This window comes from Coloeus monedula (assembly GCF_965178545.1).
Source record: "Coloeus monedula genome assembly, chromosome: 18".
NCBI lineage: Eukaryota > Metazoa > Chordata > Aves > Passeriformes > Corvidae > Coloeus > Coloeus monedula.
The window spans coordinates 9,491,576-9,517,556 of NC_138798.1; the positions used below are offsets into that span (position 1 = coordinate 9,491,576).

Consider the following 25,981-nt stretch of genomic DNA (forward strand, 5'->3'; position numbering starts at 1 on the left):
GCTTACTATGAATTGTTTGTATATCATATTTACAGAGAAACATCTAGATGGAAAATGAGGGTGCAAGAGGAATGTCAGAGTAGGGGAAATCTACTATATTTATCCTACTGATTGATCTTCTTCTAGCATTTTTATAGCCACTCGTGAGAGGCTGAGACTCAACTTTAGATTATTTCCTTGGGGTAAAATGTGTTGCCAACTTTGGGTTGTTTGGAAAGGATTCACACCTGACCTTTTGTGCTGGTTTGGACAAATTTGGAGGAAAATATCCTCTGATAGAAGGCAGGTTACAGCCAGCCCTCCCCCACCTGGTTCAGGGGAAAAAAAAATTTTCCTTGGAGGAAAGTGAAAAAGATAAAAACTATTTATTTAACAAACACACAGGAAAAGGATAATAATGCTAAATAATAAAACCTCTCGCTGTGGAGAGAAACCTGGGAAGATTTCGGAGTCCTTCTGTAGGTGTGCTCTCTCTCCTCCTCCTTGAAGCTGCGTCAGTGTGGGACCACCTCCAGGGCCTTGGTGGAAAATTCTCCCACTGTGTTCTGATGTTGAAACAGTCCACAAGAGAAGAAGGGAAAAACCGAAGTCCCAGGAAAACAAAGTTCAACTCTCTGTCTCCCTCCGGAGAATGGGGCCGAAAGCTGGCTGGAAAGCAAGAAGGATGCTTCCTCTGCTCTTGCTGCTGCAGCAGGATGCAGAGGAGTGTGTGCCTGTGTCCTTGAACAACTGCTTTGAAAAGTTCACTTGGTTTTTTTTTCCTCTCCCCCCTCTCAGGCTTGGTTTAAAGGCACAGAAAGACACAGAATTAATTTCTGGGCATAGAGCAGCGATAGGGGATACATATCATAAAGTCACCCCAAGACACCTTTGTTTTGCATCGCTTTGTCTGTATAATGTCTGTTTCTTTATTAGATCATAGACTGCAGCATGGCTGTCCAGGAAGAACCAAAAGAACCATATGTCTCCTCGGTGCTTCCATGGATTATCCTGCACCGGATCATCCAGCATGAGGAAGATGCTTTTCGATCCCTTTGCTGCCAGCAGCAGCAGAACCAGGGAGAAGAAGGTGGATTATTTCTTCACTTTTACATATTGGACCTGAGCCCTTTACCTTCTAGCTCAGGAATATAAATAATAAAATACTTGTTTGTTGTCTTACCTTGCTGGCTGAAGGGATTAGAGGGCTATGCAAGCATTACTCTCTACCAGAGAGGAAGCTTATTGCCAGTTGAAGCATTGACTTGGATTTAACTCAATTCTGTGCTACTTTATTTACCAATATTTACCAATTTCTTTCCTCCAGTGAGTCCTGACACCCCTATGTTGCCTTCTTCACTTATGCTGCTGAACACAGCTCATGAATATTTGGGAAGAAGATCCTGGTGTTGCAATTCAGATGGTGCTCTGCTCAAGTTCTATGTAAGTATTAGTATCGTGGAATAAGCGAGATTGACTCAGATTGATCTCTGAAAGTCATTTGGCCAAGCCACATTTCAAAGCAGGAAACAAAGTGCAAAATTAGATTGTTTACTGCCTTGTCTTCATGCTAAATATACACTTTTAAATCCACTTTCCGTCTTCTCCCAGACAAAGATATGAAAGTTTCAGTCAGTTTAATCTGAGTAGCAAAGGCTTGTTATTCCGGACCCTTTCCTATTGGTCTGCTTCTGTCACACTTCCCATTGTTTTCTGGACTTACCTCACTGAGAAGAATTACTGTTTTCTTCTGTTTTTCCTCCTTTGTTTTGCTTCTTGCGCTACTATTTTATTCTGTTCATGGGATTTGAAAGGGAAGTAGGAATAACCAAGCAGTCTGGTAGTACTGTACATCATTCAGAAGCTAAAAAAAACCTGTAGTGATACATCTTTAAAATTGCTGCTAAAATAACACAGTGGGATTCCATATTCATCTTGTCTCAGTGATTCTAAATAAGTTGCTCACTTCACAGAACTGAATTTTTCAAGTGTTAGGTAGGGTTTGCACATTTTCAGTGTACGTAAATACTATTTATCATGTAAAAAGAACATATTTAAACTTTCAGCCAAGAAAATTCAGTTTTGAATAGCTTGGTTGTTTGTTTCTTCCAAATCACAGGAGTAAAGATTTGCAGGCCATCATCTGTCCTCAGTTACACAACTGGAATGCTACTGGTTGCTCCCACATCCTGTGGTGTTACATGGATTTGATCTGAAGCTGTGATGTATTTAATTGTTCTGCAGTTGATAAATTTCTCTTGTTTGATTATACCTACCTTGATTTTATACCGCAGTGTGAAAAAAATAGCAATTCTATTGTTTTCATGTTATTAACTATTATTTAAAATGTAGCTTTCATCTGTTGAACAGTGATGAGAATGAAGAATTACTTCAGCCCTCCATTTCCCTGTGCCTTAAGGCTGTTCTTTGCTCTGTTGTTCAGATGGGTGTGTTGCATCAAATATGCTCCAGAAATGGGTGTCTGGGCAGTAATGCTGTAGCATTATTAGATGAAAGGACTTACCCATTCATTGTTGACCTTTTAAAGATTATTCCTTGAGGTCTCATTGTTACACCAGAGAAGTAATTGAAGTGGTTGAAGTAGAATATTTCTATGTGTTTGCTCATTTTATCTTGGCTTAGAAACCCAAGTGCAGTCAGTGTTTCCATGAGCAGAGCACTGACCGCCTGGGACAGCCTGGCTGTGGCAAATCCCAGATAATGCGGTGCCGTGGCATCCACTGGGCTGTGCTCTACAGGGACATTTCAGTGGCACTTTACAGATTCAGCTTGACTTCATTGAGGTTTATTACCTTCAGCCAAGAGAAAATCATTATTAGTTCTGCATAGAGCTACTCAGGAATCTCTTAATTTCCCTTCTCAGCACTCCCTGGAGCTTATTAGCCACAGCTCAGTGCCAGACCCCATCTACCTCTGCATTTGAGTAGCAGCATGTCCAGGACAGTAATTTAGACAGCTGGGAAGGATGGCACAGAGAGCCTGAGGGGTTCTGCAGGAGTCTGCTCACCCTTGTAGGGCTGGAGTGAATGAGCAGTGTTTGAACTGAGGCTGATTCAGGGTAGAACTATCAGATTACCTCTGTGTCCTGCTCTCCTCAGCCTCCCTGGTATTAGGAGCATAGTGCTGATACACCTGAGTTGCCCCTGCAGGGAATTCAGAGGGCTTATTAGCTCAGGCCCTGTGCTTCATGAAAATAGATAGGCTGTTTCCAGGCTCGAGCTTGCCCACGGATGTCGTGGTCCTAAGTGATAAGTCTAAATTGTGTCTGTACAATGTGCCTGTATCCACAGCCTGGGGAGTCACAGAGTATGGTCTGTGAACCTGCATAAAGTACAGACAACTGAGAGCTGGGAATGTATCTGCAGTGAGATCTTTGCAAATGTCATCACGTTCTTTGAACAAAATGTTCCATTTTCACTTACAGAATTGCCTGCTTCTTAAACTAAAATGTAATATAGTATTATTAAACACAAGAATTTAGTTTTCAGAGACAAGAGGGTATTCACCTTCTGTAGGTGAACTGTCTGCTCAAGGACCGTATATTGCTTGTGGATGAATGTGCTGTGCAAGAGAAGATGTTAATATTAATTAAGTCCTTTAGCAGTAGTCTGAATTATTAGGAGCAATTCTGGATTTCTTCCAAGAACTTAAAAGTTGAATAAGAACACAAGATATTGTTTTGAACACTGTTCAAGTGAGAATTCTCTTACTGCTGTTAGATGTGCTTTTGTTTGTAGCAGTAGGAACATCATGCTTTTGTTACAATATCCTCTGATGCTCACTGTTTTTCTTCAGCTTATTTAGCTACACTTTCTGTAAATTTCAAATGTTCACAAATTCATACAGGGAAAGTGGTGGCAATAAGATGTCTGCTGGGACAATATGAATGAGTCTGCTGTGACTCAAAATGTCATTGAAATGCTTTCTAAGAATTGTCTTTGCTTTTATTTTTCAGGGGCTTGCCTCTTAATAAATGGTACCTTGATCTTAGCACAGATACTTTAATCAGAAGAGAATCAGCATATTATGTTTAATCACAGCTCTTACAAATTAGCTTCTTACATGTAGAATGGCAGATTTTTGCTGTGTAATGCAGTGTTTGTATTGTCAGGAAAGTCCATCATGATGAGAAGTTTCTTTCAGGATCATGCATAAATATTTGAATTTGCAATCCTAGATGTTGAAAAATTATAAATGGTCACAATAAACATTTCTGGTTTTTTTAATTGAAATTTTGTAGTGGAACACATTGAAATTGAATTTTAAACCTCAGTGGTTGTGTGGGTTTTGTTTTGGTTTTGAAATAAATATCCAGAATCCCCCTCCACAGATTATTCTTGGTGAAGATGTTTTTATTGACCTTGAAATGTCTTCTTGGAATGTGTTCCTTTTTGGTTTGTTTTTTATAGAAGCTTAGTGAGAATTTTCAAAGAGTTACCTTTCTTCTTTTGGCGTTCATCTGCAGTTTTTATAATGAATGTCTTAAAAGTATCAGCATCTTCCAAAATACACTACTGATGGGTACTTTCTCTTGTAGTGTTGAAGGTAAAGATAGCAACTTGCTACAGTGTTTAGTCATTTGGGATCAATCCAGCCACTTTCCTTGGTGTGTAGCCATCTGTGTAATACTCTTCATACTGTGCAACTCTTTAGTCCTTTTAGCCAGATTTTCATTAACTCTCTCTTCTTTTCTTTCCTCTTCATCCTGCTTTTTCTATGCAGAGGAAATTGTGGTTTGTAAATCAGGGCAGAAATTCTTCTGTATCTTTTCCTTATTCACAGTGTTGATGAATTGTAGTGTTGATATTCACAGAACCAACCTGATGTGTAGGGGAGAACTTTGAATGATTTTAAGTCTGAAGCATGAAGCTGATATCTAACCTCATTGATTAAAGATAAGAGTTTGTGAATTAACATAGGAAGAAAAATAAAAGCACTTCAGTGCCGCTGCAGTACCATTGAAATGACTTGGGTGAGACTAGTTTACAGAAATACAGGTGTAATGTTGTTATTGGGGAAAAATACATGTAGTCCCTTCAAGTTGTTTTCATCATCTGCCTTCAGACAGCTGGGTAGCTTACTGTGATCTTCAGGTGACCTTTCCCTTGATGCTTGGCTTGTAGGTTCAGGTACTACAAAAAGAACTTGCAGCATCCACTTCTGAAGATACTCATCCATACAAAGAAGAGCTGGAAACAGCCTTGGAACAGTGTTTTTATTGTTTATATGGTTTCCCTAGCAAAAAAAGCAAAGCAAGGTACCTAGAGGAACATTCAGTACAGCAGGTTAGTTATATTATCCAATGTCGTTGGAATATCCTGGAGTGATGAAAGATGCACACTTGTTTTGTTCTAATGCATTTTGATATATTTTGGAGAAAGATTACTTTTATTTCCTTGTAAATTTTATGTATTTTACACATTGTAGAGAATAAACTAAACATTTTCATATTTTTTGAAACTATAAATATAACAAGTCAGATATTTTAAATTAAATGTTAATGTAGTCTTATCCATAGTAGTCTGCCATCTTGAAAATATTGAGAAATTGATTTTATTAAGCTATCACTTTCCTGTTTTCAGCTGAGAAGAAGTCCAAGGTTGGGAAAAATTTAGAGAGGAAAAGTCAGCTTGAGAGAAGAAAACTTTAGCAGCCAGCCTTGCAGTTTTATCAAAGTGAAAAATGTCACTGTTAAAAATTTGCAAGTACATTATATTATCACTTATTTTGACATCTGATGGTAAATACCTGGTAGCTGTTTATAAGAAAAGTGAAATTCAGTTGGATTTGGGAGAAGGGCAACTACAGAGTGCCTCTGGAAGAGGGTTGTAATATTAAGGGAGGGAGAGAAAAATACAAGTCAGCAATACAAAGCCCTGTCTGGGACTTGTGACTAGCAAATGGTTAAAACTCTTGTTTGAAGGCAGATAAAGAAATTACCAATACCACCTCGTACCCATTTTTCTGTAGTTTTGATATTCTAAAACTTAAATTCATGAACAAATGAATGGATTTTGTTCAAAAACCTCAGACTATTTTGCGCTTAACCAAATTCAAATGATCATAGAATTATCAATCAAAATCATTTTCATACAAGCAGAATGATTGTCTAGCTCTGTTGAACAAACCATTTTAAATATGCAAATACTCTCACATTACTATTCATTGAATATTTGGGAATTTTGTATGTTATGCGTGTATCTTAGAGAGTGAAGATAATGAGAGAAAGGGTATAAGGAAGAAAAAGAGAAGTATAAGGAGATTACCCTCTGCAGCTTCCCTATTTTTCAATGCAGAGCAAAATTTACTGTAAGGGTAAGGTAAACAATAAAAGGAGAAAAACTTAGTCTAGCAGAAGAGAACTGTGAATTGGTTTTGGGTATTTTTACTGCTTACAAGAAAGAAAAGTGAAGAGAAAATGAGGAGTAAATTCTGAAAGTAACTTTCTGTAGAGAGTGAAGATTTTTGAGTCTCAGAATTTTGTCTGATTCCCATTACATTAACACTTCTTACTTGACTCTGAAATGGAAGCTGCAGAGTTCTTCTCCATATCTTACCCATGATCTCAGTGTCACTCAGAATGTTTACAATTGATTCTTGCTTATAGACAGCTTTTCTCAGCAACTCTTCTAAGCAAGTAGGCATACACTAACATACACTAAGTTACAGCAATACCTTAGTCTATTATATCAGTGAGAAGTGTATTGTATTTGTGAGCAGCATAAACTAGTAGCACCTTTAGCTCTGTTCTTGGGAGGTTTAATTTGGTTCCTGCTAGAGTGATATCTATACTCTTATGAACTACAAAGGATGTAGAAAACCACCATTAGTAGAATTGAATTTTGGAATTTAAAATATTTTTTCCTCCCCCCTCTCATCTACCTCCCTTTTCAGGTTGATCTGACATGGGAAGATGCTTTGTTCATGTTTGAGTATTTTAAGCCTAAAACTCTTCCAGAATTTGATAGTTACAAAACCAGTACTGTGTCTGCTGATTTGGCCAACCTTCTGAAGAAAACTGCCACAATTGTTCCTCGAACAGACAAGCCTATGCTAAGCCTGGAGACTGTATCTGCCTATATTGAAGGAACATGCAGCAAGGTATAGTGAATTGTTTTTTTTAAAAATTTAATTGAAGGGAGTGAAAATTGTTCTTGCTATTTTTATGTAGACTTTTGAGACTATTAGTGGAATGATTTTTTCCATGATGTTGGATTTCTGTGGGTAATTGCTTTTAAAATAAGAAAGATCCCAGCAAAGCTTTTAGTCTTTGAATGGTAAAATACAGTCAGCATGAGATGTTCATTAGTGTTTGTAAGTGCTCTGTATATCTGTGAAATGCTTTCGATGTCTTCATATTCAAAACCTTCATATTGTCTGATGAAAAGGCTACTTTCCCTACAAGGAAGAAGCAAATATGCAGCTCATTTAATGTGAACCTTTGCCTTTTTTATTTTCAGGCACCATCTCTCCCAGAGGGTGCAGACTATTCTCCACCGGTGGTGACTGAGCTGTATTATCTTCTGGCAGACTATCATTTCAAGAACAAAGAACAGTCTAAGGCCATTAAATTTTACATGCACGACATTTGTATTTGTCCAAACAGGTCAGTATATTTGAATCCTGCTGCACATCCTTCATTCTTCTCACTTCTTTCAGTACTAAAAAGCAGACAACTGGTCTCAGGAATGAGGAAAAAAAACCCCAAATAACCAAAACCCCCATTATCATAGGTCCATTGTATAATTAAGGGCATCTCTAAAACAACCCAACAAAGAAAACAAAACCGAAAATGTAGGGTTAAATATTTGATTGCTTTGAAATTAAAACCAAAAAATGAAAGGGTGGGGGGGGAAGCTAAATTGAAATAAAGAGTAACTGTGAAGAATGAATTGTTTGTACCTTTTATTCTTTGCTTCGGCATGTTCATGCATGATAAGGAGTGAAAAATGTCACCATTTCATAGTGTAGCTATAGCACAAATAGCATCCTTTAGTGGATTAATTGTTTAGGCTGACCTCTTTCCAAACATGTTGATTTTGCTGCTAGAGATCTACACAGAGTATACAAGTAAAGTATTTAAGTGATATTTAAACAAACCCACCTTGTTTCTTGATAATTTACAACTCACTGAAATACCATCAAGATTAAGCTTTCTCATCTTAAAAATAAAGCATGTTCTCAATATCAGTCTTCTAAATTAAATTAACCTTTAAATTTGCTGATTAAATGTAGAGTTTGCATATTAGGTGTTAGTTATCATTTTAATTCTCCTTGAAGTTGATAGATCAGGGTCAGTGACAAAAATCCTAATTTGATAGATTTGAGACAAGAAAATTGTTTCTAAATCCAGTCACGTAACAGAGACAAAAGGGAAGGTGAAGGCACAGAGCAATTTTAGATGTGAAATCTTCAGAGGAAATAGCTGTAGTTTAATCTTATTGCATCTTCTGGTCTGGGACTTGTGACTAGCAAATGGCTAAAAGTCCTGTTTGAAGGCAGATGAAGAAATTACCAGTACCACCTCCTACCCATTTTTCTGTAGTTTTGATATTCTAAAACTTAAATTCATAAACAAATAAATGGAATGCATTTTTATTTTAATATGTGACTCTTTTTTTTGTTCAGAAGATGCCTTGTGTGGTAGCACAGTATTTTTGCCCCAGTCAAATTAGATAGTACTTGTCTGTACTACAGTTCCTGTTCCATTCCCCCCAGGAATCTGACTATTGAGGTCACTTGACCTAAAAATGGGTTTTCAGTTGGAATCAGAAGAAACTGCAAGCAAAAATATGAGAACATTAGGGTTATTACTTTGCTGTTAAAATCATGGTAAAATTGAAAAACCCCAGAGCAGCTGAACCCTGGTGTTAACGTGAGATTGTGGCCTATGGAAACCACCCTTCAGACTGTATTGTCAATAAACACAGGGTTGGATCCTCAACAGTCCCTCAGTCAGAAATTACAGTTTTAGTTCATCAGAATTTTCCTACTTGAATGCATTTTTGGCTTTATGATTTTTATGTTGGGAAATGATTGTGATTATTCACAGTTGAGTCCAGCAATACAAGGTGTCATAATGTTTGCTGGCCCACAGAAATAAAGGGTGGCAACATTTTGACAGGACTGCATGGTTACTGAGAAAAAACCAGTAGAGTGCTGCCATTAGAAATACAGATACACTGGCTTTGCATGGCAAATAAACCTGAATTTTTCGTCTGTTTTCCATGTGTGACAGTTACTGGGGACAGTGCGTTACTAGGAAACCCCTTTAATAAAATCAGTATTATTTAGGCTATACAGCTTGTGTTCTACTCTGAGGAGAGGAAGAAGTGCAGAAATCTGTTTTGAGGTAGCCTGTGATAAAAGGATGAAAAAGTTGTAGATACAAGATAAATCTTGTCTGTGCCTTCAGTGTAGCGTTCAGGGGGGAGTTTGTTCATGTGTTATGTTCTTGCTTGCGTAGGTTTGACTCCTGGGCTGGGATGGCTCTGGCTCGAGCGAGTCGCATTCAGGACAAGTTGAACTCCAATGAACTGAAGAGCGATGGCCCCATCTGGAAGCACTCTACCCCTGTCCTGAACTGCTTCAAACGAGCCCTGGAGATCGACAGCTCCAACCTGTCCTTGTGGATCGAGTACGGCACCATTTCCTATGCCCTGCATTCCTTTGCATCCCGACAGCTTAAGCAGTGGAAAATGGAACTTCCGCCTGAAGTTGTGCAGCAGGTGGGATCTAACAGAGAGCGTATAAAATTTTAAACGTTTAAAATTAAGTTTTCTAACATAGTAAAATTTTAAATTAAGTATTTACATGCTATATTCCACGTATGAGACTGTATGGTTACTTAGTAATATTGGAAGTTCCAATATTCATGTAATCTGGTGATGTCAAACAGCATTTGAAGGTGGGTTTTTTTCTTTCTTTTTCCTGTGTAAAATCAATTTGAGCCTAATCTTTGAATTGTCTCTTGAAGGTGACACAAAATTATTGTAACCTTCTGGAAAGGGGAGTTATATTTACCTTTCCTTTCAGTAAATGTCATGCAGTGTTTCCAGGAAGAGGTGAAATGTATACAGATTTAAATAGTAAAGAGATCAGAAATTACTCTGATATCTGTGTCCACATGTCATCTCTTATATCTAAAGAATCTTCCACTTTTTCTATGGTTTTGGGCCATAATAATCTAATTAAGGGAAAATGCTCAAGCCCTTCGATTTCTGCTCAGCCTTCCCTGGGTAAGAGCAGTGCCTTGAGCAAGGCATTTACCTAAACAAAAGATCAAAGTGAGAAGATTGGTAGAATTTCCATTGAAAACATTGTTATGAATTCATTATCTCTTTCTGCAAAAGGGAGGTAAAAAAGATTATTAAGAATTTTATTGCTAAACCAAAATGTGCAATTCTAAATACACTCTGATAGTGATAAGAGTTGCTTGGGAAAAATGTTTCATCTGTCTTTTGGACCAGTGAACTCCGTTTCTGATTTAGCTATTCTGACTTCCAAATATTACGTAGTCTGCAGCTGGAAGCAGAATGAAAAAAAGGAAGTGCTGCTTCTTTGCTGTAATTAGTAAAACTTTCAATGTTTGAACTACAGAGATCAGTGCTGGGAACACCCTTTGCTTCCAGGAGTAGTATTTACAGCGAGGTGGTGAGTCTGAGCTGCCTCCAGCACTGGATTAACACTGCACTTCCCACAGGCACTTTCTTGTCAAAGAAGAAAGATGATGTCAGCCTGCATATTAAAAGGGAACAATTTGTTTATTAAATAGTATGTTTGAAATGACAATTAACAATAGAGTTTTCTTTTGGAGGGTTATTGCATCCGACAGCTCCAAATGAACTCCTTGGAAAATGAAGATACTACATTTTACACCTTTGAGTTACCAGAAGTTTGGTCTTCTGGTCGTGTGGCCTCTTGGCTATGAGGGATTTGTTGAGGAATTCCAGGGGTAATGCTGGAGTTACTTCCTATTATCAGATACAAGGAGCAATACAGAGCAGCCATCTGAAGTTGAGGATTAAATGGGAATGTTTATTTAGGACTTCTTAAGTCTTCGTTTTTTTCAAATGAATATATTAAAAATGCATCATTTAGCAAGAGAAGTTCTATTACTATAAAAGATAAATTGAAACAATTTCATCTCACTTCCACAGATACATCTCTTCAGGAATGTGTTTCTCATACATAAAAACCTTATTATTCTCTTCTTACAAAATCTTTAGGAAAAGAAAGGTTATGTTTTAGTTCTTGGTTATAGGTACACAGCTTAAATTTATAAACTTCATTTTCAAAGAGAGAAAATTACATTAATGCATCTTTTGACCTAGTTTTTTTACATGAATTTATTGGCATTTAACTTTAATTTATGCTGCTGATTTTAATTTTTTTTTGACAGGGTGGGGTGGGGAGAGTATTAATCTCCAAATTAGATACATTGCAAGCAAGACGAAATACATTTCTTCACAAGTGAGAGTGGGCCATAGTGGCTCTAGCAGGCTTCAGTTGCAGAAGAAAGCAAATAAGTTTTTTCTTTGAAGAGTTAAGATAATTACAGCTGCAAAAAAGTGGTAGAATTTCTGTAGATGTGAATATTGGGTTGTTATTTTTCAGATTTATATTTATCTGCATATTCTTACACTTCTGTTACTTACCGTTTTGTTCTGGTTGGTTGTGTCAGCAGTTACTGGAGTGAACAAAAACCTATCCATAAGCACATTTTGTGGGTTGTGTGAGTGTATTTGATCGCTTGGGATGTATTTGATCACTTCTATGTCTTTTAGGTTGAAAATGTTTAAAAGTTGTACCTTGTCTTTGCGCTTTTGCATGGACAGCAGCGCATTTTGAGAGATTTCTGTGTGAGCTGCAGTGAATGTGGTGTGTTCTGTGCTCTCCCCCTTGGCTGGGTGGCAGATGGAGGAGCGCAGGGACAGCATGCTGGAGACAGCCAAGGTGTGCTTCACGTCGGCGTCACGCTGTGAGGGCGACGGGGACGAGGAGGAGTGGCTGATCCACTACATGCTGGGCAAGATTGCTGAGAAGCAGAAGCAGCCTCCTGTCGTGTACCTGCTGCACTACAAACAGGCAGGGCATTACTTACATGAGGAGGCTGCTCGGTATCCAAAGAAGATTCACTACCACAATCCACCAGAACTTGCCATGGAAGCGTTGGAGGTAAAAGAAAGTTAAATTTGTAGGTTTGAAGCCTTGTTCTCTACAGATTGTTAGGCACACATACATGGTGCTCTGCATCAGGGAACGTTTGCAAGACAGACTTGGAGAGTAAAATGGAGCCTGTTACTCAGGCTGATTTAATTTCAAAGGCAGTTTGAACAGGTGGGTAGCAATTCCACTTCTGAATTTTGCTGCACACAGTTCATTAGTTTTTATAAAAATCAAACATTGATAGGATTCACAAGCATCTTGTACCTATGGAAGCACAAGTTCATGCAAGAGGTAGGACCTTTGCTTTCACTGCGTGTGCTTAAAGCAGTGGGTCTAGAGCATACCCAGTGGTGACTTGCTTGCAAGGAGACCAGCTCTGCTTTCTTTGTTCTATTCCATAGGTTGTGGTTATAAAATTTGTAGAGTGTTCAGATTTTGTAATTTAAAAGCAACTTTCAAAGGCAGGGAAAGTTCAATTCAGGTAAGCTTAAGTGACAAGTAGCTGTCTTAACTAACTCCTGCAGATTCTATAGAGAAAAGACTGTTTGTAATAGATTGCAGAGCTAGAAATTCTTTCCTGACCAAATGGACTTTGGTGTTTTTTAGGTATATTTTCGACTTCATGCTTCTATTTTGAAACTTGTGGGGAAACCAGATTCTGGAGTAGATGCAGAGGTACTGGTTAGTTTCATGAAAGAAGCTTCTGAGGGACCCTTTGCCAGGGGTGAGGAGAAGAACACCCCAAAAGTTGCAGAAAAGTGAGTGCTAGTTTATCCTCTGAATGTATGCTTATAAACTACTATACAATAAACCATTAAAATTAAGCTGAATAAAATACAAACAAAACAAAGTGAGTAGAATTTATTCTAATGTTTGCAGTTTTCAGGTATCATGAATAAGATTACATGCTGCTCTGAGATCTCAATAATTGGCACAGAGGAAATGGGAAGGGAAGAAAACAACAATTTTGATCTTGTGATCCATTTTGAAGCCACTGTTTTTATTTATTAATAAATCTGATTTTTAAAATCAACGATTAAAAAATGCAAATTGGACGAGAGATTTTAGTCGTTATAATTTGTCTCATTAACAACTACAAGATAAAGAATAGTTTACTGTTGACAGGGGAGGAATATAACTTTCCTTCATTTAGTATTTGTTAGTGAGATCTAATTGCTCTCTTGGAAATGCTATAAGAACATGTAGTCTCCTTTTGTTCTTTGTATATGTTGCAACTGTATAAACACTTCACCTTTCTTCTCATCCTCCCAGAGAAAAACCTTGCATGATAGATGAAGACTCTCACTCCTCAGCTGGAACAGTGCCAGGCCCTGGGACTTCCCTCCCCTCCTCTTCCGGTCCAGGTCTGACATCCCCACCTTACACAGCCACTCCAGTTGACCACGATTACGTCAAATGTAAAAAACCCCACCAGCAGGCAACGCCGGACGGTACAGTCCCTGTTCTCAATACTGCCAGCAGGGAGGTGCTCTGATCATGGGGGGTTTGACCAGGAATGATCAAACTGCTCAAGGAGGGTGAGGGGTCTGTGGTAACACGGGCAATATTGAAGCTCATTATCTTTATAAATTCAGTGCCTTAAATAGAATCAATGTACAGTCAGAGCTTTAAATACAAAACTCAAAGTTGTCACCTGCCACCACTGGTACCTGTAACTTAGTCAAAACAGTAATGTTGGTAGGAGGAGTATGAGCTCACCAAATTTTCAGTGATTTTTTTTCTTCAGAGCTCATTAGGAAAGATGTGGGTTCAATCTTCAGAAGACTGGACACTGTTTCGGCCTGTATGAAATGACCAGGTGAAAATTCAAACTGGTTGAAACAAGACAGATTGATAAAAAGACAGCACAAACCAGTATTACCGTTTTTCGAAGGAGGCAGGTGGCAACTATTTGGAATATATTGTGATTCAGCACGAAGTGATTTGCATGACAGTCCTGTAGATTTCATCTTTTAATTTTTCTTTATCATTTACAATGACTGGTTAGCAGCTCATCTTTGTAGAATTTAAAATTATAGAATAAATAATTGGCTTATAAATGGAGGAGAGGGGTGGTATCATAGTGTTAATGAAGATCTTTGCAATTGCATATATAATAGAAATTAAGTTACAATTTAAGTAACCTGAGTTTATTATTTGGCTAGGAATTTGATTCTGATTCTACTCTTCTGGCCATTTGTTTATCCATCTGGATCTTTGAGTATCAGCACTCAAGGAGTAAAATATCTACAGTGTTTAGCTTAGCATTGGTAGAATGTGCCAGGCCCCACAGAAATGCTCTGCTTGATATGAATTTATTTCTGGAGGGTGGGCTGCTTCCTATTGTCATTTTCTGAAGAATGGAAATTTGTAAATAACTTTGTTGACACATTTTTGAAACAAATGTTCATATGCCTGAAATTTTTGCAGGGTGAATTTATTCCTTTTCCTCAACAAGTAATTCTTGGTGCAACTGAGAGAAGCTCCTTTATTTCTTTCATTATATTGAACAGGGAAATGTTTGTTTTGTTATTGCTTGCATTTCACTTGGGAGTAATTCATTAGACTGTTTTGAGATCATTTGTAGTGTGAAGGTGTCAATGGATTATGCAGTGATCAGGCTCTTTTATTAGCTTTTTGATGGCTTTTGACGAAACAGCATAGAAGGGAGAAAATATTTAAATATTTCTTAAGTCATATTCCCTGTGAGAAGCATTTCTGGCTAAGACTACATCTGCTTAGGTCCTGAAGACTGTCTAAATGCTCCCAGGAGAGACATAAGTTAGATAAATATTCCAATGCGTGTCGTTAGTACCTCTCTCCAAGTAAGACATTATGGGCTGTGGCAGCTGATGGCCCAGTGGGAGCAGAGGCGGCTGCTGAGCAAAGCCTGGAGGTGCAAGTGCAGGAACATCTGCCTCTGCTAGGGCTGAAGGAGCAGTTCCTGGATCTGCAAGCTGAGCCTAGCTGGGACTGAGCTTTGTGCTGTCAAAGCAATTCCAAATGTCAGCTGCTGCAAGAAGCCGAGTTTGGGTGATCTTCAGGAAGGCTGTGTGTAACCATGACAAGGAGAATTGCAGAGTACTGCATCATTCATAATGTTTTGTAAGTTGCTGGCACAACTAAACCCTGGATACAGCATATTGAAGAACCCCAGGAAACTGAAATATTTGCCTTGGGGCTGTTACAGATGGAAGAGCTAACAGGCTGAGCTAACAGGCTCAGAAATCTTCCACTTTTATATTATTACATATACTGTGCTCTTCTGCATACATTTGCATTTTACTTGTATTAAAATACATACTTTTGAAGTAAAATGCTCTTGACATCTTACACATAGTCACATCACTGAAGAAAGCTGGTGCCAGCATTTCTGTTGTACCATTCCTAAAAATAGCAAGAAAATACTCATCATTTGACTACTCTTTAGAATATTTTTTAACTATTCTGACAGAAATGAAACTGTCTATATTGTTGTTCAGGAACAAATAAATTTACCTAAATTAAGCCTAAGTATTTATTCCTTCTGAGGCCTGACAATACTCTTATTTTGTGTTGATATTGTTGATCATACATGGCATAAGTAAAGTAAGGGTATTGTACAATTTTACACACTTCTTTTCATATATTACTGCAAGCAAGAGCCTATTTGGGATCATTACTGATCTTTGAGACCTTTTTTGACCATTTTTGTGTTCTGTGCTTCAAGAAAACATGACCAATAAGGAAAGAGAGAAGGAATTGGGATGGTTTGTCTATGGAGGAGAAGACTCAGGGGAGACATGACAGCAGAGTAACCTAAATAATGTTGAAAGCTGTACAAAGAGGCAAAACCTCAGGATGTCCATGTTCCTGGAAGACCGAACAGATGATACTAGACTTAAATGCATTTTCATTCTGAACATTAGAAAACAGTGTTAGAGCAGTCTTAGGAAATACCGTTTTTGTATAACCCTGCAATATTTTAGCACTGGAAGTCATTAAACAGTGGTGATACAGCTGTCTGCCAGGCATGATGGAGATGTAATTTATCCTGATGGAAAAAGGAATGGACTAGATGAACACTTGCAGTTCCTTCAGAACTCTACTTTTTCTATTAATTTTGTGGGTTTAGGTTTTGGTGGGTTGTTAGTTTAATTTTTTAACAAGATACCCAACAACTTGCTTTCTAGAGCAGCAAATTATCTCATTACAAGCTGGAGAGAATTTCTGTACAGCCAAACATCTTTTCTTGAAAGTACTGGGATTCTGATCTTCAGACATTTATCTGTAAATAGGTGAAGCTGTGAGGGCAGACTTATTTTGAATACATTATATTTAAATGTGTCATTATAATTCTGTAGCTCTCTAGCAAATTTTGCTGGTGGAAGATGATGATGAGGATATGCAGAAATCACTGTTAAAGCTGAGAGCATTGAAAGGCTTCAGATTCAGTGAATGCTGGTGATACTAGTTTTAAGTCCTGTATTTAATGAAAATGGGAGAAAGGAACCAGTAAATACAGCTTGTAAAGTAGCTAAACTTCTTTTCCCTCATAGCAGCTGCTAGCATATATCTCCTTCAAGGAGACAAAAGTATTGCTGAATGGCAGCTGTTATTTGCTGCCTGACTTGCTGCTGTCATGTGTGTAAAATGGGTAGCTTCCTTTCTCTTTTCTTGTCCTTCCATTCAGCAACATCTTTTCTTTCCTTCTGTTAATCCTGTCTTTCCTGTCATCACCCCTGCCTATTGCTATTTTATAACCCTCCAAAGTGAAAACTTGCATTTGAAGTCTGAAGCGTAGGTCCAGACTCTTATTTTCTAAGAGCAAAATAGGAAACAGGAAAACGTAGGAACTTGCCAGGCACCCAGACTATCATTACCTGTAGTGTTACTGTATTTACACAGCTAAATGGCCAGTGCTATATAGCAAAACAGGTATGCTCTCTGTCCTCCTCTATACAGGCTGGATGTATGTAGTCAGTAAAGACCAATTGCAATAAAAGCAATAAAGTTAGTTCAGAAAGCAGGAAAAGTGTTAAAATGAAAAAAAAATCAGAATAGGGTATCTGTTTCCTAAAGAGTAGACTGGGAGATTGTTTAGGTGGTCTTTTTTGCTGTGTTATGCCTTTGTTGTGTTGATACTCAATTCCATATTACTGTGGTGGTATGCAGATGATGTATCCATTGCTATTACAGTGTTAAAATGTTGTATTGTTTAAGTCTTCATCCGTGTAGTATGTCGTGTATAGTTAGACTTACTTGTCCTTTTTTGTGTTTGTCTTTGCCTGATTGCTTTTGCAACCAATATTGCCCGTGCTGCCTCTAACCTTTACACAAATCTCTGTTCCCCAGGCATTCTCTTCCTGCTTTTACCTGTCACGGCTTGCTTTTAATAATTGGCAGAACCTGCATGATAAACTCACTGGGAAAGGCTCCTTGCTTCGTGCTGTGGGATAAGTCTCACTTCATAGTTTGTCGGTTTGTAATTCTGCAAATGTTATGAAAATGCACAGTTTTTTGTAAATGGGGTTCTCAACATCCTGATGAGACAAAGGTGATCTCTGAGGAGCTTCTTGCACCAGGTTGTCACTCATGCCTAAACTAAATCAGTTTCTGGGATGAAGTGGATGTTTCTGTGCGTAAAAAGAACATCCACGTTGCATTTTGGAACATTGAAATCTTGCCCTTAAAATTCTCTCTCTTCAGCAGTTAAAAATGAAATCTTTGGGTCTGCAGTACATGTCCTGTTCTGGCACGTGGTGCTGGATGTTCACGGGGACAGCATACTGGACTACATGAATAATGAATCACACCCGGTTTATTGCAGTATGCTCCATTTTTACCTTTCCCCAATTTAACCTCTCTCTGATTAGTACAAGTGTCACACTGAGATATAGTGTGAGATTGTGTGAAAAGCATTTGTCCAAATAAATGGGACATTAGTGAGATACTCTGTTGCTCTGCTCTTGAAGGCAGAACAGCAATATGGGACTGTAAGTTATGGAAACACATTCAGTGCTCAGTGCAGCCAGACAAAACATAGACTCTCATCTTTGACTCATGTTAAAAGAGAACTCCCTTTAAATTGCTGTCCTCAAATTAACCTACTCCCATGCAAATCTCTGCAATTCTTTTGTTTTTAATAATGTGCAAGTGCCTTTTGATGCAGAGCTAAATGTTGTCTTCTGTTATGGGTGGAATCTGTTTGCAGAATGAGAATTCTGTGATACATCATGTTTCTGACTGCAGACCAGTAAAGAAGAATGCTCATATGTTCAAGTGAAGAGGGGAGAGATGGTGCCAGGCAGGACAAAGAGAGTCTGTACCTTCACAGCCTGGAACAACCCACCTTTATTGCATGAGACAAGATTTTTTTTTTTCCAGTTATATATAGTTGCTTATTCATAAGCTCTGAACTGTGCAGCAGGATTTTTCTTTTCTGCAAATTGAGTTAGCATATGTATAGAGCTCTTTAGAAAAGCTTTCTGTGCCGCTCATTTCTGATTTTTTGACTTGCAGCTAATTGTTTATCATGATTCAGATATCTTCTTATAATAACTGGACACACATTTTCCTTCAGATGTTTAAGACAGACAAAAATATTATTCAGAAGTGAGTTGTACCCTCTTGGCTTTCTCAGCCTGTTACTTACTCCTGCATGCAGGTGTTTCAGAGGTCTTCTCCCTCTTCCTTTTAACTTCCAGAAAATTTCAAAAGAGGATTACTGAGCTGCATAGTAGTTGTCAAAGGCAGAACACCTCATTCACATTGGCACCATGAAGCTGTGCTTCAGCTCCCCTGAGAATAAATTATGTGAGTTTGTACCACAGTTGGTACCTGGTCATCATACTTAGCAGTGAGAGCTCTGTCGTTAGGATTGTCTGTCTGCTAGTTCAGGTCACTTACACTGTGACACATCACTCTCCTTGTCCCTCTTCCAGTGCTGAGTGGCCTCAGTTTAGGTAACAAGGCTTATGGATGGTCCACAGGGCTCCCGTGGGAAGATGCTGGCACAGGGTAATTCCTGCTGCAGTACTGAGCCCTGTTTTTCTTGTTGCATTTTAAAATGAAAGAGTCATTTAGGCTCTACAAAGTTTTACACAACTTTGTCCTGGTGATGGGGTGGCATGCAGGTGGTATGCCCGAATGCTGAGTGAGCAGTGACAGTGACATGCCCATGGCTGTTCCTGCTATGGAGGAATAGTGGGGAATAGGGATTTTTGAAGTCAACACAGTAAACTTAACTTCATTTAGGATAAGATTAACATTAAAATGCTCTTAAGCATCCAATTAAGGCAAATGGACTTCAGATATTTTTTCTAAAATTTGTGACAGATGCGTTTCAGTAATGGTAGTGATTTAATCATCCATGTGACTGACAGGACCTCAGCATGATACAATTAAGGTCTTGGCAGTACAGGTGAATATACAAGTTCTTTCTTCCCAATGACATCTTTCTGACAATAATTAGTATTTTTTTACTAATTTGGAAAGTTAACAAGATTCTTCTTTTGACCTTCTTACATCTCCTGTCCAAAGCTGCTCTTTTTCACCCGTTGACAGAGTAGGTGATGTAATCTGACATAGATTTGAAATGAAATATCACAAGTTGAGTCCATTATGAGAAATGAGGTAAAAAAAAACTTGCTTTCAAGTGCCATTTTCTGAAATTTTTAGAGATAAACAGGAAATACTTAAATTTACAGCAAATAGAGATTTCAGGTTGTTTGAAATCTTCCTAAAACTTGGGAATGATGCAATGAAGTAATGAAACAAAATATAATAATACCAAGGAGAAACATCTACTATCAGATCATGTTTTTCATAGGAATATTGTTACAGTAACTCATGCACAATTTAGTAGAACTTCTCCCTAGTCTCTTCATTTCTGCTACAGATAATAATTTTGGGACATTAATACCCAGCTGTATTTTTATCTTAGCTTTTGAAGTAATAGGAAACTTTACAGGGAGGGACCTCAAAAGAATATTTAGTCCTTGATTTACCAATCTCTTACAACAAGGGACCACCCTACCTTTTTTGGAAAAGCTTGCCTTATTGCTGATGCTGGGTGGGGAAACTTAGGTAAACAAAATATAAAACCCAGTAATTTTTTAACTCTTAAATTACACTGGGTTGCATTAAATTTTCTTTAATTATAGCAGAAATTATTAAAAAGGACTGATGTTCTCCATGGATTTGTGTCATTCAAAAGGGCAGTTGGGAATTTGGAATTCATTCTCATGCCTCACACACTGCAGTCTGGCATGTAGGTTGAGTAACACAAATGACTCTCAACTACAGTCAGCTCTTACCAGATGAAGGAAAAGCTTCATAGCACAACAAATGTAAAAATATATGCTATGTGTCCATCTAAGATATATGTATTTATAAAAAAGAGCTGTATTTGGGAGTTAGGCTAGAAGAGAATAGTACTTTCAGGTATAAAACATGCCATTTTCTTTTCTTTTTAGAAAACCAGAGTTAGGATGTGAATTGGTTCAGTTGCCACAAGTTTTGCATTACATACTGCAGTATTTAGGTATTGACAGAGCTTTTTATTATATTAAGGAACATCTTGGGTAACCTAACAAATGATAGGACTATTTGCCTTTCTTCAAAAGCCTACAGTGATTCTATAGGTTCACTATACTATTTTCTAACTGTATGTAGCAGTTAAGATAGAGATGAGGGAAAAAAAGAGTAGATTTTCTTGCTGCAATTAAAACCTATTGCCTTTCACACTGTACTGAATGAATATGAACAGCAATTATTGTATTTTTATTTTGGTTAATCATATGTATTTGGAAATTCTCCCTCATCTTTTTTAAGATAAATAAGTCCAATTCTCCTGGTAATTTTCATATGTCATCTCATTAATCTCTCATTTTTTATCCTCTCCTCTGAATTAATTTTCCTTACTTCAGTGTCTTTTTTAAAATGTGGGTCCCAAATACAGACACCGTAATTAAGTTTAATTTTCATTAGTGCTCAGTAGAACAGGAAGACATACATAATTTTTCTGTGAAGTTACTGATTACATACTGAAGAGTGCTGCTTTGCTGAAGTGTGTTTAGACTAGCCTGACACTTTGGCCAGTTCTGGTTTGAGAACACAAATTCTTTACCAGCACATGTGAATGTGTGTGCTGGGATCCACTGACATATTTTCTGTTCCTGATTGTGTTATCTTTGAGGTGCTTGTAGAAGGATTTATTTATTTATGCTCAAATAATTCTGTGGAAAATGAAGGCTGGCTGGCTCACAGCTTTGACTTTTCATCCTTTGTAAAGATGAGTACTATGCTTTGTTTTACATTCCCTGGGTCTATACCCATCCTCTGTGATTTCTGAGAAATTAATACTAATAACTGGTGGCTGCTGCTAATTTCTGGAGTACTCCAGGGTTTTCCATCTGGCTCACTTAGTTTGAACGCATCTGCTGCATTCAAGGAATATCTAATATAATAGAAAGTTGTCTCAATAGTCATCTTCCTCTGGTTTTTAGTGATTAAGGAGCCCAATGTTAATATCATTATTTTTTTAATATAGTTAATGTATTGAAAGAATAGGGGAATGAACATCCCTACCTAGACCCACACTCATTTAAGCAGAAATTTCAAATTGAAATAGTTAGCTAATTGTAAGGAGGTATTTACTTTTGTTCCCATAAGGAAAAGCTCGTGTATACATTTGAAATTTAATGTGTTGAATCATTGTCTATCTTTGCATGATGAAATTTATTGTAATTTCCTAGTGATCTGATCTCACCCTCGCATATTGGTCTGGCACTTCTTGATTTACATTCTAATGCTTCATCTGTCATAACCCACACATCAGAACTGACCTGCAGGCTTGTGGCAACATCTGGAAATTTGCAATTTTTTTTTTCCGTAGATGAGTAACTCAGCCTTTTTGCCACAGATACAGAAACTTCTTTTAAAAAAATATCAAGGGAGCTACTGTAAATGGTTTTCCTGATGTCAACTGGGAGTTCAATAGTATCGATTTGTACCACAGAAAGTTATTAAAGCTTTATAAATGAGTCATTTAAAGCTTGACTGACCTCTCTTCAGAATCCTTCTCTTCCAATTCTTTATAATTATATTCTTTCTGTATAAAACTTGTCATCATTAACCGACTGTATAGCTTCCAATTAGGAAGCAAATACTGTTCCCCCCATTCTTTTTCAAGATACAGTTTTATTAAGATCTGTTCACTGAAGGGGAAGGTTTTCTTTGTGTGGTAGTGAAAAGCCTACGGAGTGCATCAAATTTGGTTTAAATTCATTGGAATCCTAATAAGCAGAACCTGATCTGCAAGCTGAAGGTTTGCAGAGGGATTTATCTTGATAAAATAAATTCATAGGAGGCCCGTAGCTCTCTCCTGAACAAGTGCAATTCAGATGGAACAAAAGAAATTTAATTAAATTATCCACTCATCTCAAAGCAAGGACTTTTGCTTTGTTAATTTTCTTTCTTGATCTTATCAGTAAAATTAATGAATTGGGGTGCAGTGGAACTACCTAGACAATGGATGTAACCCCCTTCTGGTTATGCCATTTCTGTATGGAATCATAGAATGGTTTGGGTTGGAACAGACCTTTAAAGATCATCTAGTCCCACACCCCTGCAATGAGGAGGGACATCTTTAACTAGATCACAGAATCAAGTATCAGTATCTTAAGAAGAAATTTGAAATAATTCTTGTGGACTCCAGATTTAAAGGGAATTGCCTGTATTGGAATTTTATATTGAACACTGAATTGTGTTGGCACAATATTATGGAAAAATGCCAGTTTCCCATCTCAGTGGGAATGTGCAGGCCTCTTTCTGTCAGAGAGACTAAGCTGTGTTCTTTAGTCATGCAGGGTTGCCTCTGATAACCCTTGATGTAAAAGAACTTGGGTTATATCAGGCAGGTTTCAGACATGAGTGGGAGGTTTTCACTTGCCTGTTCTGAGGTGTGTTTTATCCCCCATGATAAAATCATGATGCCCGTTCCTGAGCAGATTAACAACTTAGTTGTGACTGTACTGTAGTCAGCAGCCACTGCTTCACTCTGTCAAGGTAAAGTCACTTCTCCTATTCTTCTGTCTACTGCCTTGAAGTCCAGTTTTCCTGTCTGTGTTAGGCCTAGTTCTTTGGTGTGTTGTTTATTTGCCATATCAAATCACCTTTCAGAATGTTTGTTGAATAGCATCTTACACCTGCAGGAGAGTTGGCATCAGAGATCATTCCTGTTAAGTCTTTGCCCTCTAATTGTACTGATTTTTCTTTCCTTTTTGAGTAATTTTTACCAGTATTGTTCTTCATGTTTTTTTCTTGTCAATTGAACTTTGCTTGTGTCAGGTTCATAATTATACTGGGTGCTTTTCAAGGCAAATGGTACAGTAAACCTGGGAAATTTTACAGGGCCATACAAGCTGAAATATTGTGTCCTCAGTCTGACTGCTTTTGAAAGTTGAGCTTTATTGCTTTTGAATCAAGTTCCAGGATTATATTCTAGGAAGAAATGTGGTGAGAATTAAATACCTTTTCTTGGTGGTGGTTAGGGATCCTATATTGCAGTTGTAAGAGTTTGCAGAGTGGCTGCAGTTTTGTGTGGCTGTTACCAAGAGTAACAGCTTGAAGAGTATGAAGTGGTGCATTCCTTCTTTATTTCTTTTGCAGAGCGGAGTCAGGATAGCACTGGAGCAGTGCTGTCTGACTCCAGTTCCACACAGGATATGTTTAATGAGCCTGCCAGTTCTCAAGACAGCCTGAAGAAGACTTACACAGAGAAGAGAATTTCTACTACCTGTGCTGATCCACTGATGCTCAGCAAAGACACCCTGGGATCTACAGAGGAAAAGGGTATGCCTGATTTAATAGATAATGTCAGCTGGAATAGTCTCATTAAAATGTTTCTCCTGGCTTGCAGATGCACTGAAATATGCTGCAATGTGACTAAGAATTTTAACTAGGTATCTTTGCTGCCTGTATGTGTGTAGCTTAAATTTGGAACTGTGCCTCACTTATGTGGCCACCAACCCAATTTGTTCTATCTGTTAAATCTTATAAAGAAAAGAACAAAGATAAACTGCTGTCTGTGGTGTCCCTTGGACTGACTTGCCTCTTTTAGGCAATTATTTGCTTTTTCTTCAGTGTTTCAAATCTCTAAATAATTTAAGGAGTAGTTATTTGAATATAGTCTCAAACAAAACTTTTTTACTTTTCCCAGGAATAGATGTCCTTTTTGTGCTGTCCCAGTAGCAGCTTAATATTCATTACAGAGAAGAGCAGAAGCAGTAGAATTAGATGCTTTATTCCATTGTATACTTCATTCCACTGGAGAACTAGAATTGCTTTCTACCAGATTTTTCCGTATATAATAGTACTAAGTGTTCTGTATTCCACTGGAAAAATTGTTTCAAAATCCATTAGCTGGAATTTCCCTTTGTCTGATGTTTGTACAGTTGGATGTGGCAGTAGATAAAAAGACAGGACTTCAACAGGGAAAGACAAACAAAACCAGTGTCTAAATTTTGTCCACCTTTCCAGACTGTGGCTTTTTGTGGGATGCTAAATCTTTTTTGCTAGTTCACACTTTCCCTATTTCAGAGATATAGAAACCATGCTATATGGATAGTCCTGAATCACTTCCCTGATCTCACTAGGAACAAGTGCCAAGCAGTCATCTTTTTGTTTGCAGACTCTGATTACCTTGGTTTCTTGTTTTTAAAAATATTTTACTTCAGTCTTGCCTAATCTAGAGAAGCCTGTGGTGGTGTTTGCATTAACGTGCTGCAGTAGATGCCAGTTCCTAGTTTTGTAAAATAGTACTTCCATAATCACTAAATCCAGTAGTCTTTTGGCTAATAGACTAAAAACATGGCTCTTTTTCAGGCTTGCAGTGGGTTGTGTTATTGTCATAATTTATCTGTCAGAAAAAACATCAAATGCATTCTTAATTTACTGCTGTTTATTAGAACAGATGTTGTTTTCCATAAAGCTACCTGTACAGTGAAATTAAAATGGATACAGACATGAGGCAAGCAAATTTTGAAAAATGTGAGTTTTGTAAAGCGTGTTTGTTCAAAAGTTCAGCCTTATTATAGAAAAAGTTGTGGAGTAGCTTTATACTTGAGAATGAAGTACACTTTAGTGTATCTCTACACTCTTCTGCTGAGAGATAAGATCTAATGTAAGAGGCTCTTTATCCTAGCAAAGACAAAGACATTGTAAACTTCCATGACTAAAAATCAAAGTTAAAGAAATTAATCTGCATGTAGCATGTGTGTTTCCAGCAATAATGATTAGCTGGCAGGAAATATGGAAGCTCCCACTGTAACACATGTTTTCTGAAGTAAGATTTGGTATCCTTCAACAAAAGATGGGTCAATTGAATTATAAATTAGCAAGTTATTCACAAAAATATTTACATGGAACTGTAGGTCCTACATTATGCAGAAGACCAGGTGAGCCACTGCTGATTATTCTGTCCAAGCCCATATTGTGTTCTGGAATTGTGTTCTTCTAGGCAGACTATTAAGAATAATACATTTCCCTTGAGAAGGTAGCTTTAATTTTCTGTTCTTTCTTCTTTTCTTTGCAAAAAAATTTTACTTAATTTACTCTTTTATTTTTTGGCTTTTTTTTCTCCTCCTCCTCAGTCTTCCAAGAACAGGTAAAATCCTGCATTGTGTAAGGTGTGCTGAATTCATACTATTGCTCAGGATAAAACCCAGATGAAGACAATGGAGGTATCACTGTATGGCTCTGTCAATGAGTTGCAGATTATTTATTCAATGAACATCACAAATAGTCATAATTTTTTTTTCACTATTTCTGC

At 37.7% G+C, this 25,981-nt stretch overlaps 1 protein-coding gene across 5 annotated transcripts in view; it reads left to right on the plus strand.

The window, feature by feature from the left end:
- The window catches only part of CABIN1 (calcineurin binding protein 1), a 107,549-nt gene that overhangs the window by 15,406 nt on the left and 66,162 nt on the right, over positions 1-25,981 (plus strand). For 4 of the 5 annotated variants that reach the window (XM_082293684.1, XM_082293686.1, XM_082293688.1 and 1 more), the window contains 10 exons: positions 916-1,069; positions 1,307-1,422; positions 5,124-5,285; positions 6,895-7,101; positions 7,461-7,606; positions 9,467-9,728; positions 11,917-12,177; positions 12,775-12,926; positions 13,441-13,619; positions 23,821-24,003. In XM_082293684.1, the coding sequence (XP_082149810.1) occupies positions 916-1,069; positions 1,307-1,422; positions 5,124-5,285; positions 6,895-7,101; positions 7,461-7,606; positions 9,467-9,728; positions 11,917-12,177; positions 12,775-12,926; positions 13,441-13,619; positions 23,821-24,003 (1,822 nt within the window). The remainder of the gene's footprint in view (positions 1-915; positions 1,070-1,306; positions 1,423-5,123; positions 5,286-6,894; positions 7,102-7,460; positions 7,607-9,466; positions 9,729-11,916; positions 12,178-12,774; positions 12,927-13,440; positions 13,620-23,820; positions 24,004-25,981) is intronic. The other variant, XM_082293687.1, reaches the window with a different exon arrangement.